Source organism: Scardinius erythrophthalmus, assembly GCF_964197995.2.
Source record: "Scardinius erythrophthalmus genome assembly, chromosome: 20".
Lineage (NCBI taxonomy): Eukaryota > Metazoa > Chordata > Actinopteri > Cypriniformes > Leuciscidae > Scardinius > Scardinius erythrophthalmus.
In genome coordinates, this window is record NC_138240.1 from 25,435,772 (window position 1) to 25,450,593 (window position 14,822).

Sequence of the window (14,822 nt, forward strand, 5' to 3'; positions counted from 1 at the left end):
CTTGCCATAAACTTGTTGTAGCTATTCTGAGCAAAGGCAATAAGAAAACACAATAACATTTGCAGTTTTCCCCAAAGGATGAATCATCCCTTTTGTTGATCAGTAGCTACTTCAACCTAGTCACAAAATAGGTTTTGATGAAAAATAAATATAAAAGAATTGATAATATCAGTGGTTGTTGCCCTCTGTGTGTCTCTTTTCCAGTACACCAATTCGACATCTAGTGGTTGAAGATGGTAAGTGCAACCAGATATTCACTCACTACATAGCCAGCATGAGCCAAGTGTGTGTCTCTGCAGGTTGGAGTAATGGAAAGTTAGGGGAAAGTCACTTAATTTATTTTCTGATATAAATATAGATGTAGTTTCAGTTGTGTCAATTGCTGTATGGCAGCTGCTATGCAAGTTTTAGCTCTGACTCTGACTGAGGCCAAATAATGTAGCCTAAGTGGAATTCTGCCAGGGGTAACTAACATTGTTTTATGTCTAACTTATGTTTTAGCCACTGCGGGGATTCATAAGGCATCTGTTGGGCAGCTGCTAGCCTAAATAAGATGCCAATTTTCATGGTTGGTGCTCCTCCCCAACTATACTGAATGTCATACTGCGAGCAGGCTAGCTTATCTTCTTTAGCGAGGACTAAACCTGCTAGTCCTTCTAAAGCGACTAACTAACCAACAAAAACAGCTCCACATCAATGAAACACCTTAAAATATTGAGCCTATAGGAAAGATAAACAGCAGAATTGAGGAAGATGTTAAAGATGACGTCTATGTGTGGAGCTTCCCATGAGGAAATTTCAGGGAAAGAGACTGGGCTTTGCCCATTACTGTGGGAAACCCAGTTCTAGGCTTCCACACTGCCCCTAAGTTTAAAGGTCAAGGGTCATCCAGTAGCTGCCCTTACAAACAAGCCAAGGACGTCAGTACCATGCATGGCAGAGATGTGGTCATTGATGTAAATGTAAGACCACACAAATAGGAATAAAAATAAAATAGTACTTTTATTGACAGTAAAGACATTCACATTGTTACAACATATTTCTATTTCAAATAACTGCTGTTCTTTTGAACTTTCTATTCATCAGAGAATTTTGAAAAAGGTTTTTCCCAAACATTTTAAGCAACTGAATTTCTGAAGGATCATGTGACACTGAAAGACTGAGGTAATGATGCATGAAATACAATTAAAATATTAAAATAAAATATTACACAATTGTAATGATATTACACAATATTAATGTGTGTGTTTATATATATATATATATATATATATATATATATATATTAACATTATGAATATACAGTGTGTCGTATATATTACATATGTGTCACGTAAGGTTGCAGGAATGCAGACTATATTAAAGATTATATTATATGTTTAAGATTATATTATATATGACAAATATTTGATAGATGTGTGGTTCTATATAAATATGAGAATTTATAATGATCTCATATTCTTTAACGATATGCACAATTTGTTTGTGAACATAGTTTTCCCATACATCCAGAATGTTTAGGCCCACACAAGGATGATTTAATTAATTGAAGTGGTCTTAAATCACTGTGTGAGATGTTTTCCCCTGGACCGAGAGGTCACTCTGTTCAGGGAGCATTTATCAGAAGGGAGGGGGTGAGAGGTGAGAGAAAGCTAGAGGTTTGTGTCAAGGTCAGAGCAGAGTGCAGGAGAAAAACATATAAAAACACTGGAAGAAGGAAAGTCTCTCAAATAAAGCACTGCTAAAGAGGAGAGAGGTTTTTTAAAGGAGTCTGGGCATTAGACGTGTGGGGCATAGTTACACGGTTCGGTTATTAGCTAGTTAAAGTGATTGGATCCATCTGTAAGAATGAACGTGCACTTCTTGACTCTACTAGTTCTGTCACTCTCAGCAACCAACGCACAGGCCTTATGGAGGTAAGTGAACACACTCCTCCTCAGTGGAGAAGCACTTCCTTCGTGACAATATTTGCAGTTCCTTTTCTGTAACATACAAGCTTCTGTAAACCAAAATGGATACTTAATAATGCTTTACTAAAACAAAACAGAAGAAAACCATAAAGCCACATTGCAAAAAAAATGGCCCAAGGGATATCTGTTAAATATATATTTGAAATATATATTTTGAAATTGACAACAAGTAGATAATGTTAATATATTCAGATTTATTCAGACACTTTATTAGGTACACCTTGCTAGTATTGGGTCTGGTCCCGCTTTTGCCTTCAGAACTGCCTGAATTGAGAGAACCTTGTTATAAAAATGTTTTTCTAGTGTTATAATTAATTTATGAAAACATTATATCTGAATGTTCTTTAAACATTCAAACCTTAGTTAAATGTTTTAAAAATGTTTTTATTGGTTATAAGCACTTTAAGGGAACATTCCATTTGATAATTTTGCAAAAATTATGGGAATGTTAGTTTTTAAATGTTCTGAAACAAGTTGTAACATTTAAAAAATGTTAGACGAACATGCATCTAAAACATTTCAGAATTAATGTTGTATAAATAAGTGTTTGTGCTAACGTTTTGAGAACATTAGCAATTAAAGACCAGATAACCTTTAACAATCATTCTATTAGGACTTAACTTTGAGAGAACCTTGCCAGAACATTAGCCAAACTTCTGAGAATGTTCCCTGTTAGCTGGGATGGTGCTATAGGGGATCGTCGGAAAAATTCAAAGAAAAAGAAAAACCCTGTCAACTTAATTCAAAGTAAATTTTTGTCCATTGTAATATTTAAATACTTTGCTTTGGCTTTAATACAAGCCACTCAGACACTTTATTAGGTACACCTTGCTAGTATCGGGGCTGGTCCCGCATTTGCCTTCAGAACTGCTTGAATTCTTCATGCCATAGATTCAACAAGGGACAGAAGGTTCCTCAGAGATTTTAGTCCATATTGACATGATAACATCACACAGTTGCTGCAGATTTGTCGGCTGCACATTCATGATGCAAATCTCCTATTCCAGCACATCCCAATGGTGCTCTGTTGGATTGAGATCTGGTGACTGGAGGCCGTTTGAGTTTAGTGAACTCATTGTTATGTTCAAGAAACCAGTTTGAGATGATTTGAGCATTGTTACATGGTGCATTATCCTGCTGGAAGTAGGCATCAGAAGATGGTACACTGTGGTCATAAAGGCATGGACATGGTCAGCAACAATTCTCAGGTTGTCTGTGGCCTTTAAATGATGCTCAATTGGAACTAAAAGGCCCAAAGTGTGCTGAGAAAATATTCCCCACAACATTACTCCATCAGCATCCTTAACTGCTGAAACAAGGCAGATGGATCCACGCTTTCATGTTGTTTACATCAAATTCTGACCCTAAAATCTGAATATTGCAACAGAAATCAGACCAGGCAACGTTTTTCTAATATTCTTGTCCAATTTTAGTGAGCCCGAGCTAATTGCAGCCTGGTGTGTTCTTCCGCTGCTATAGCACATCTGCGTGTTGTGCGTTCAGAGATTCTATCTGCAGACCTCGTTTCTAACAAGTGGTTATCCTCACTGGATATTTTATCTTTTTCGGACCATTCTCTGTAAACCCTAGAGATGATTGTGCATGAAAATCCCATCAGCTGCAACAACCATGCCACATTCAAAGTCACTTAAATCACCTTTCTTCCCCGTTCTGATGCTCAGTTTGACGGCTTGACCATGTCTACATGCCTAAATGTATTGAGTTGCTGCTATCTAACTGGCTGTTTAGAAATGTGCTTTAACAAGTAGTTAAACATGCCTAATAAAGTGGCTGGTGACGTTATACAAATGGGAAAAATATATGAGGAAATGTAAAATTTATCAAAAATATACTTATTTAAATATATATTTTAAAAGCTGTATTCATTTTGAAATATTATGAAATATGTGACCCTGGACCACAAAACCAGTCACATGGGTCAATTTTTTTTTTTTAATTGAGATTTATACATCATCTGAAAGCTGAATGAATAGGCTGAGATACAACTATTTGAAAATCTGGAATCTGAGGATGCAAAAAAATTTAAACATTGAGAAAATCGCCTTTAAAGTTGTCCATTTATGTTCGCTATTGTGCTGCATTCACTCACAAAAATAAATTGTTTATATATTTAAGGTAGGAAATTTACTAAATATCTTCATGGAACATGATCTTTACTTAATATCCTAATGATTTTTTGCATAAAAGAAAAATCGTAAATTTTGACCCATACAATGTATTATATATAAATGTAATATATATATAAATGGTTTATATATTTAAGGTAGGAAATTTACAAAATATCTTCATGGAACATGATCTTTACTTAATATCCCAATGATTTTTTGCATAAAAGAAAAATCGTAAATTTTGACCCATACAATGTATTATATATAAATGTAATATATATAAATGGTTTATATATTTAAGGTAGGAAATTTACAAAATATCTTCATGGAACATAATCTTTACTTAATATCCCAATGATTTTTTGCATAAAAGAAAAATCGTTAATTTTGACCCATACAATGTATTGTTGGCTATTGCCACAAATATACCCGTGCTACTTGTGACTGGTTTTGTGATCCAGGGTCAAATATGAATTATATATGAAAATATCTGTCTTTGCCTTATGGGGAGTATCTTTTTTACTTAAATTTAAATTATATAAATGCCTGTTTCATCTTAAAATCTGATAAAATGCACTACTATATGTCCTGTTGTTGCTGTTATATCAGTTGTAAGAAAATATTAATAATAATAAATGTAACACAAGACACTTCTCTCTTCACTACTTAGGGTAAAACTGAAGAAAATGCCATCCATACGAGAAACCATCAAGGAGATGGGTGTCACAACAGCTCAAGTGTTTTCTGAGATTATGCCGAAATATGATGAACCATCACCCACTAACGGCACAGCTCCAACACCTCTGATCAACTACTTAGATGTAATGCAGAGTTAAAAATGGAAATGATCCACAATTTTGAGCATGTTCATATTTATAATTGCATTTGTCTCTTGTATTTCAGACTCAATACTTTGGTGAGATTAGTATTGGTTCACCGGCTCAGATGTTCAATGTTGTGTTTGACACGGGTTCTGCCAACCTCTGGGTTCCCTCACATAGTTGTTCTCCGTTATACACAGCCTGCTGTGAGTGATTTGCTAAAAGCAATCATATACATCGAAAATCTTAAACGTCATTGTATTATCTACATGTACCTGTACAATGAAAAGCAAAAGACCTGCATTTTTTGTCTTCCTTTCTCCATATGTCTCTTAGTCACACACAACAGGTACGATGCTTCAAAATCCCTCACGCATATTTACAACGGCACAGGATTCTCCATCCAGTACGCTTCTGGAAACGTCCGGGGATTTCTGAGCGAGGACGTGGTTGTAGTGAGTAACAAAAAGCCATTCATTATGAATTGGGAATGTTAAAAAATGAGTTTAAAGGGAATATCTTGATGAAAATAGCAAAGGTTCGTGAGATAAGATGAAATATGTTTAGCCATCCAGGTTACCAGAAAGTCAGGCACAGCAAAAGATCAATGGTTAACCAAGTCCAGATGCTTGTGCCAAAATTTTATCTGCCATCAAGGCAAAATACTGAGTGACTTTAAAACAAATTGACTGTGATAATACAATCAGTATGGAAAACCAAAACTGTAATTTGCTCACAGTTCTTGATGGAGCTGTTTGACCCTTGACCTCTAACGTCTTTAGGTGGGTGGTATCCCAGTGGTGCAGGTTTTTGCAGAGGCCACAGCTCTTCCTGCGATCCCCTTCATCTTTGCCAAGTTTGACGGAGTGTTAGGGATGGGCTATCCAGATGCAGCCATTGATGGAATTACACCTGTGTTTGATCGCATCATGTCTCAACATGTTCTAAAAAAGGATGTTTTCTCTGTGTACTACAGCAGGTGAGCATCATCACTTTGCAAAGGGGGACAAATACATTTCATGATTAAATGCCTTGTCATTTTTATTGCCACAAGGACCAAGTACATGAAAAATAAGAATCGCCTAATTGTAATATATATTAAATAATAGATCCATTATTGTGTTAAATGTGGAAAACAGAAAAAAAGAAATATTGGGAACACTTTAGAATATGGTTCTTTAGTTAACATTAGTTAATGTATTAACTAACATTAACAATGAGCAATGCATTTGTTACTGTATTAGTTAATCTTTGTTAATATTAGTTAATACAAATTCACAGATTTTTCATCAATGTTAGTTCACAGTGCATTAACTAATGTTAACAAATCTAACCTTTGATTTTAATAATGTATTAGTAAATGTTGAAATTAACATTAACTAATGCTGTAGAAGTATTGTTCATTCTTAGTTCATGTTAACTAAGGTAGTAAACTAATGTTAACTATTGAACCTTATTGTAAAGTGTTCACAAAATATTTGATTTGATTCATCAGAATGCATTACACAAAAAACATGATTAAAAAAAATCTGAATCGGTATTTAGATATATTTACAGACCGTTTATTGCAGCTCAGAGTTGGCATGAATGCATTTACACTGCAACAATCGCATAAATAATGCCATGATATTATGGGTTTTAAATGGGTATTAAAGTGGTGGTTCCCTCAAAAATGTTAATTCTGTCATCATTTACTCTCCTTCATGTTACTTCAAATCTGTATGACTTTCTTTGTTCTGTGTAACATTATAGGCGATAATTTGAGAAATGTCTCTGTATTTTTTTATACAATGGGAAGTCAATGGTAACCAAAACAGTTTGGTTACCAGCATTTTTCAGAATATTCAAAAGAAAGAAAGTCATACTGTCACTGTACATTGTAGAGTGTAATCATTTTAGTGTATCTAAATAATAGGCTATAGTTGCAAGCCTGTCTGTTACTAGTGCATATCTGTGTATGTATCTATAAGGGACCCAACACACATCCCTGGTGGAGAGCTGGTGCTGGGGGGCACAGACCCGAATTACCACACTGGATCATTCCATTATATGAAAACCAAAGAGGAAGGCAAGTGGGAGGTCATCATGAAGGGGTAAGAATATTATCATCATCAATTTTAAAGAACAATGATGATTTCTTGCTATGTAGCTCTTTCTGCCATTCTACATCTGCTTTACATCACAGTTTTCACAAATACTCCTGGTTGTAATAGATATCCTATATCAGATTTCCGGTAGCCATCCGTTTTTAATTTTGAACAGAACCTCAAACCATTTCCAGAGAGGTAATCGATCCTTGCCCTGTGTCCTTTAAAGGAATAGCCGACCCAAAAATTCAATCATACACCCAACCGTTTGTCGTTTTTCATCCTTGGAACTTGTATAACTTGTGCATTATATTTAAAGCCAATAATAACACATAATAATAGATTTAAGCCTTCCAAAGGTGAGTAAACTACCTAATTGCACAGGTAAATTTGAGGGTAAAATGATTTTTTGGTTAATTCCCACTCTGCAGAGTGTCTGTGGGGGCAGATATGCTGTTTTGCATGGACGGCTGTTCTGCTGTGATTGATACAGGCTCCTCCTACATCACAGGCCCCGCCTCCTCCATTTCCATTCTGATGAAAACAATCGGGGCCGTTGAACTGGCAGAAGGAGGGGTACGTTCTTTCAACCTTTCGGACATTCCTTAAAAAGCTGTCTTTATTTAAAAGCGTACATATAATCTGTTAATAATAAGAAAATGGGTTTGAGAGATTAAGCCACTAAAAGAGGGAATTATTTTGTCTGAACCAAAAATATGAATCCACTGCTTAGCAATAGAAACTACGAAAGCTGACGAAGCCAAAATTTAAGCCTTGAAAAAAATATTAGGAAATCTCAGCAGTAGTGGCAAACCTTCAAACTTCTCTACAACTATAAAAAAAAAGAAAAATGTGTTCTAGTTTTACACAAACAAAGAGCACATTATGCATGATGGACCTTATAAAACATTCAGCAGTGGCAATTGGTTATAAAACTCTGGATCTAACAAAAAAATCTAGTGCAGATATATGAAACATGGCATCCCATATACATCTATACAAAAGCTCTTATGAAACAGTACTTTTATGGCCAATGCAGGATGAGTTGAGCATTAAAACCTGTTTCTTATTGTTCCATTTCCTTTTCCTGTTGCACAACTCCATGGGAACAGCTGCTTTGGTCTATCATGTTGGCTGTGCCTCATAGATTATATCTAAAGAGCAAATGGAATGATTGAAAGTGGCAGGTGTGGCTAATGATATTTAGTGCGTGATTCTTTCCTTTCAAGTGTTAAGTTTAGTGTCATATCAGTTTTGCACAATGGTGCAGCATGTTGTCTTTGTGTGGTTTTAAAGTCTTTCTTTAAAGTCTTCTCTCTCTCTCTCTCTCTCTCTCTCTCTCTCTCTCTCTCTCTCTCTCTCTCTCTCTCTCTCTTTACAGTATACCGTGAGCTGTAATCTGGTCAAGTTGCTGCCCACTGTGGCTTTTCATCTTGGTGGTCAGGAATATTCTCTCACAGATGAGGATTACATTCTCTGGGTGAGGACTTTATAAAATATGTATTTATTTCACATTTGGTGGTGCTAATCTTAGAATAACAGTCACATCAGTAGCCTGACAAAGCTTATTTATTTTATCACTCCTGGAGGGTGTCTTTAAATTCACTTGACCTGATGTTACTTTCTCTCAGTAACCTCCTGATATTGTTCCGTTTTGCTATGTAATATTAGTCATGGCTATATGGGTAAGTGTACCCATTAAGCCCATGTACCCTTTAAGCCCACTTTCAACTCTGAAGTCAAATAATAAAAAGAGAAAATAATATTTTATTTTGCTCATTATTTTAACCAATCCAGTGATTTGTTACTTCCCTGGCATTTTTTATTGCATACCAATCACATTTGGCAATGTTGAGTTAGCCCCACCCATGTGCATACTTTCTCAGGGGACCTCACACAAGTGGCCCTAGCCCGACAGTGGAAACGCGGCTATTATGTCACCCCAAAACTTTTGTGTTTCAAGACCCTTCAGAAATCAACACATTTCTGCAATTTTCAGCCATTTCTTTGGTAACTACATTGATATTATGTCAAATAAGAGATAAATGTATTGTTTTTTGTGTATGAACAAATAGTACTTTATAATTTTATATAATTTTCCTTTAAATGGAAAGATGAGTTTTATTAGCTTGCGTTCAAAGCTAATCTCTAGGTCAAACCATTAGCCTTACAGAAAGAATTAAGCATGTGAACGGCAAACAATAAATGTTTTGTGATTAATTTTACATTAATGTACAAATAAATACAGCATAAATTGTTTTGTAGAGCTTTTTTTTAAAGATGGGCTTAAATGGTACAGTGCCACAAAACACATGCAAACGATAGCCAACACAAGCTAACCTTGAATAAAAAAAACGTAACATTTCTCAATTCTCAATTCATAATTCGGAAGCCAAGCTGAGTTAAGGCTTGAGATTCTGAGCATGGAGAGGTCCTAGAGGGACCCTACATCCCCCACAGTCCTGAGCCTCTGGGACCGTCCGGCTCCGATATACCGCCACTTCCTGTCCAGCTTTGACCTGGCAAAACTCGGGACCCAAGCCGATTTGGGGCTTCGGACTTCGGGCATGGAGGGGTCACCCAGTGGGCCCCTATGCCGGGAGTATTGAGCCCTAACTCGGCTTTCTTACCGAGATATGGTCACTTCCTATGGAACTTTGATCGGGCATAACTCCAGAGTCAAGCTGACCTAAGGCTACATACTCGCGGTGTGGGGGACCCACTAGGAGACTCCTCGAAACCCCAGAGTCTAGAGCTCCAACCCGGCTTCCTTCCCGAGATACACCCGGTTAAACTTCCACCTTTGACCAGGCATAACTCGGGAGCCAAGCCGACTTAAGGTTCCAGGCTCCCGGTGTGTGGGGCCCACTAGGAGGCCCCCAGAAGCTCAGAGTATGGAGCCCCAACTCGGCTTGGCTCCCGAGATACACCCAGTCAAACTTCCAGCTTGACTCCAGCTACAACAGACCACCGGCCACTAACACGACCCATCCAACCCAGGGTTCTAATCAAACATTAGTAAAAGGAATTTTTTTATTACTTCCCTGTCACTGAATAAATATATTGATGTTTTACTTCTTTAAAATCAATTCATTTTTATATTTTGTGAATCAATGATGATTTGGGCTTATTTGGAACACATGCGGGCTTAAATGGTGCCAAAGTACTAATTAAGCCCATGCTAGACTTAACTTACCCTTATTCCTTTTGCGGGAAGTCTTAAGCCAGGTTTTACATTTTTGTACCAGATTTTGGCCACGATTTGGTCACGAAATGTTAAGAATCCTAAAAGACTCCTCTGAATCTAGGCCAAAATCTGAAGTCCTTGAAAAACTACAGTACAGGCCAAAAGTTTGGAAACATTACTATTTTTAATGTTTTTGAAAGAAGTTTCTTCTGCTCATCAAGCCTGCATCTATTTAATTTAAAATGCAGAAAAAAATAATAATATTGTGATATATTATTACAATTGAAAATAATTGGTTTTCAATATATTATACTTTAAATTATCATTTATTTCTGTGATGCAAAGCTGAATTTTCAGGATCATTACTCCAGTCTTCAGTGTCACATGTGACATCCAGTCAATCACATGATCCTTTAGAAATCATTCTAATATTCTGATTTATTATGAGTGTTGGAAACAGTTCTGCTGCCTAATATATTTGATGAATAAAAGGTTAAAAGAACTGCATTTATTCAAAATAAAAAATAAAACATTTCTTCTATCACTATCACTTTTTATCAATTTAACACATCCTTGCTGAATAAAAGTATTGATTTATTTCAAAAAAAGAAAGAAAAAAAATGACTTACCCCAAATTACTGACCAGTAGTGTATATTGTTGTTACAAAAGATTTCTATTTTTAAAACATCTGCTTCTTTTTTTTTTTTTTTTTTTTTTTTTTTTTTACTTTTTATTCGTCAAAGTATCCTAAAAAAGTATCACAGGTTATATTAAGCAGCAGAACTGTTTCCAACTTTGATAATGAATCATCATATTAGAATGATTTCTAAAGGATCATGTGATAGACTGGAGTAATGATCCTGAAAATTCATCACAGAAATAAATGATAATTTAAAGTATAATAAATTGAAAACCAATTATTTTAAATTGTAATAATATATCACAATATTACATTTTTTTCTGTATTTTTGATCAAATAAATGCAGGCTTGATGAGCAGAAGAAACTTCTTTCAAAAACATTAAAAATAGTAATGTTTCCAAGCTTTTGGCCTGTAGTGTACGTATAGTTTGACATGTTGACATGTTTGACATGTTCGAAGATGTCAGAAGATTTTACGTACAGTGTGGCTTCTCCTATAATATGACAACCATCAAATCAAACACCAATAGTAGCGCAGAACCTGATGAGAACAACAAACCACCACTTGCTCTACACACATCGTCTTCGGTATATTTTATTTTTTTTTAGACAAGCAATGATCAAAATTAACATTAGAGATTGTTTTTGTTTGCTAGCCACCATTTCAGTCCCGCATGTGATGCAGCTCATAGTCACCGAACTTCCCTCTAAGGCAAGTAATTTCACTCGGCAGCCATCTTTATAACGCCTCTCGGGCAGCTATTTCAGTCATGCAAAATCATCAAATATCAAATTCATCAAACTTCATGGGAGTGGGCAGCGCTAAAGAGCTATTTTGGCATGTGTTGCTTGTTTGGCTCTCTGATTGGTGGAATTTTGTGTACAGCATAATGAGTAATGTAGTTTTTCACCAGAATTTTCTCAGTTAAACATGATTATTTCAAAAATAAGTTAATGCAATGCTGGCTGATGGCTTCAGCAGAAGAAAATATCATTGATTAACAACCTCGTAGCTCACAGTAGGGCTGTCTTTAAAGGTTTATAAGTTATCAATTTCCCTATGGAGAAAATTAATGGAGCTTTTACTTCCGGAACCCGACAGTTGTGCTCTATAGCAACCGGAGCTTCTAAAGGCACCTGCAGTGATGACAGTAAATTACTTTACTAATCGACGATTGGCTCTTTAATTTGGAAGGCGGGATTTATTCCGTCATATTGCATGTTGCACTTTCTCCCATTCATAGTACTATGAGTGCGCCATCTATATAAACTACACCACGGTGAATTCAACATGAATTCAACACCACCACCACTAAACTTTTTTGATCTTTATTTAAAGTCTACAAGTTGGAAAGTTTGAGATAGAATAGTTTGCAAAGAGTATAAACACAACGAGGCTATAAAAGCGTTGAGTAACCATAACATTCCTAAGTAAGAAATTACAGTACTTTATGCCTCACTAGGAATAACAGTCATGGCTAGTTTTCTGCAATGGGGCAGTCGCAATGAAATATGTGGATGACAAATGTGGGCGCAGCCTTCAAAATAAAACAGTGTAAAAGTACACATGTAATTATAGGCTAGAGATTAAAGGGTTAATTCACCAAAAATGTTAAATTCTGTCATCATTTACTCACCCTCAAAATTTCTTTCTTTCAGCGCAATATGGGTAACCAAACATTTGATAGGCCCCAATGACTTCCATAGTAGGAAAAAAAAAGATTTGAGTATTCTTTTGACACACGGTTAAATAACTCATCAGGTCCTTTGTTTGCCCTCATGTACTTAAAGGAGTAGTTCGCTTTAAAATGAAAATAACCCCATGATTAACCCAGCTCCAGGAGGATAAACGAAGGCCTTCTGAGGATAATCTGTGCGGTTTTGTCGTAAAAATATACATATTTAAAACTTTATAAATGAAAATAACTGGCTTCCGGCAACGGTTGACGCGCGTTCACGGGAGATGGATGCCGACGTAGGATTTTCAAGTTTTAAATATGTATATTTTTACGACAAAACCGCACGGATTACCCTCAGAAGGCCTTCGTTTATCCCCCTGGAGCCGGATGGATTACTTTTGTGAAGGATGCATGCACATGTTCGGGACTTGAAGGAGGTGGACCCCATGGCTTCACATTATAACCACTGAAAGCCAAAAACCAAAAATGAAATGAACATACGGATTTCGACTTAAGTGTAAAGCGCAACTTTTGCCGAGTTCACACTGCACGAGTAGTCAGGTCACTCTTCTTTTCACACTGCACGAGTCAGCACGAATATCTGGGGCAACATTCAGTTGCTGCTGTGTGCACACTGCACGATGGATCGGCGACAGGGGGTTTCACACTGCATGACTTTGCAAGAGAAAGAATCGCTGACAACCTATGTCTTGTCCACAAACTACGTTTCACAACAAAACGCACGCAAGAAGTGATAAGGAAATAATGCAAGATCACAAGACTAAAAGCGCGAGATGAAAGAGAAGACAGAAATCCATACATGTTTAGAACAACTTGAGGGTGAGTAAATAATGACAGAATTTTCATTTTTGGGTAAACTATCCCTTTAAGTAGTGCATCTCTTTACCACATTACTGTGTAAATGTGGTGTTGACTTGTGCAATGACATTTTTTTAAACTCCCTAACCTCACATGATTGACACCCAAGTAGAGGCCAAGTTACTGTTGTGGTATTTTTCACAATTTCTCTAAGATAATGTTTTACTGGGGGCACAGCAGAAAACGAGTCAAGAGATGCCCTACATTTACTTGAGCTTTGACTGACGTGTTGTTTTCATTGGAAATACAATTGCTGACTCTACTACGCTGTCAATCTGGCATTTCATTTAGCACTGAAGTCTGGGATCTATTCCACTAAGTGCAATGACTTTTTTCATTAAATTCAAAATGCCTCATGTTGTATTTGCATGTGGTTTTCCAGATGGCTTCGATAGTGCAGCATCTGTTTCGAGATTCATCAATCTATGTTACAGCTATATGAACTCGCATTAGCTTTTCTAATGTCTCTTTTTCTTCTTACAGCAGTCAGAGTTCGGGGAGGACATCTGCACTGTGACGTTCAAAGCGTTGGATGTGCCGCCCCCTACTGGTCCCATTTGGATACTGGGTGCAAACTTCATAGCTCGATACTATACAGAGTTTGATCGGGGAAACAATCGCATTGGCTTTGCTCGAGCGGTCTGACAAACTTGGGTTTTCTACTATCCTAAAATCGTATTGCTATCACATGTACACAACACATAGGGTATTTGATCTGTCACATGAATAGCAGGTAGCTAAGTCATAGATTCCCTTGGGAAAAAGTAGTAGAATTTAGCATACTTTTAAAATAAGTACTTATTATGGAAATAATATAATTTAAAAGAATATCCTTAAGTACGAACTGAATGCAATGTTTTGCGGACTTACACTTGCTAGTTCATTTACAATTAAATTCAAATTAATTTAATTGGTTGAACTTAAATGTATTTTGTTGACGCACAAGTAGGATTTAACTAGATATTTATATGTAATTTCATAATTGTCTTTGAAAAATGATTAAAGTGTACTGCTGAATATACTGACAAGCATTTATGGTAAACTAAAATTTCTATTGACATTAGTATGTCATGTATTTAATTATATTTGTAATTACATTTTTTATAATGAAGTTGCATTTATGACATTTAAAATATATCAACTTTAAATGTAATGTCAAATAACAGACTAGTTAAAATCTGAATTAAGTATTTTACATATGCTTTAGTATGTTAATCAACACACCTTGTGATTAATAAAACATAATGATTTAAATTGTACTTCAAGGTAAAACTTTTACATTGACATTATTACAAAGTGCACTTTTTAAGTGTACTTAAAGTGTTTTACGAAATATAGTCATGAAAGTGTACTTTAAGTACACTTAAGTGGCCTTTTATTTTGTTTTTGTTTTACTTTTAAGGTTTGAAGTACACTACAAGTGCACAT

At 35.9% G+C, this 14,822-nt stretch overlaps 1 protein-coding gene across 1 annotated transcript; it reads left to right on the plus strand.

The window, feature by feature from the left end:
• Nucleotides 1–1,848: 1,848 nt before the first annotated feature.
• On the plus strand, nt 1,849–14,114 carry ren (renin; the record flags this gene model as incomplete). Its single annotated transcript, XM_081348513.1, has 9 exons — nt 1,849–1,916; nt 4,770–4,920; nt 5,003–5,126; nt 5,257–5,375; nt 5,703–5,899; nt 6,891–7,013; nt 7,439–7,583; nt 8,389–8,487; nt 13,878–14,114. 9 exons carry the CDS (start codon nt 1,849–1,851, stop codon nt 14,037–14,039), a joined length of 1,188 nt encoding a protein of 395 aa, XP_081204639.1. The 3' UTR covers nt 14,040–14,114.
• Nucleotides 14,115–14,822: the final 708 nt, after the last annotated feature.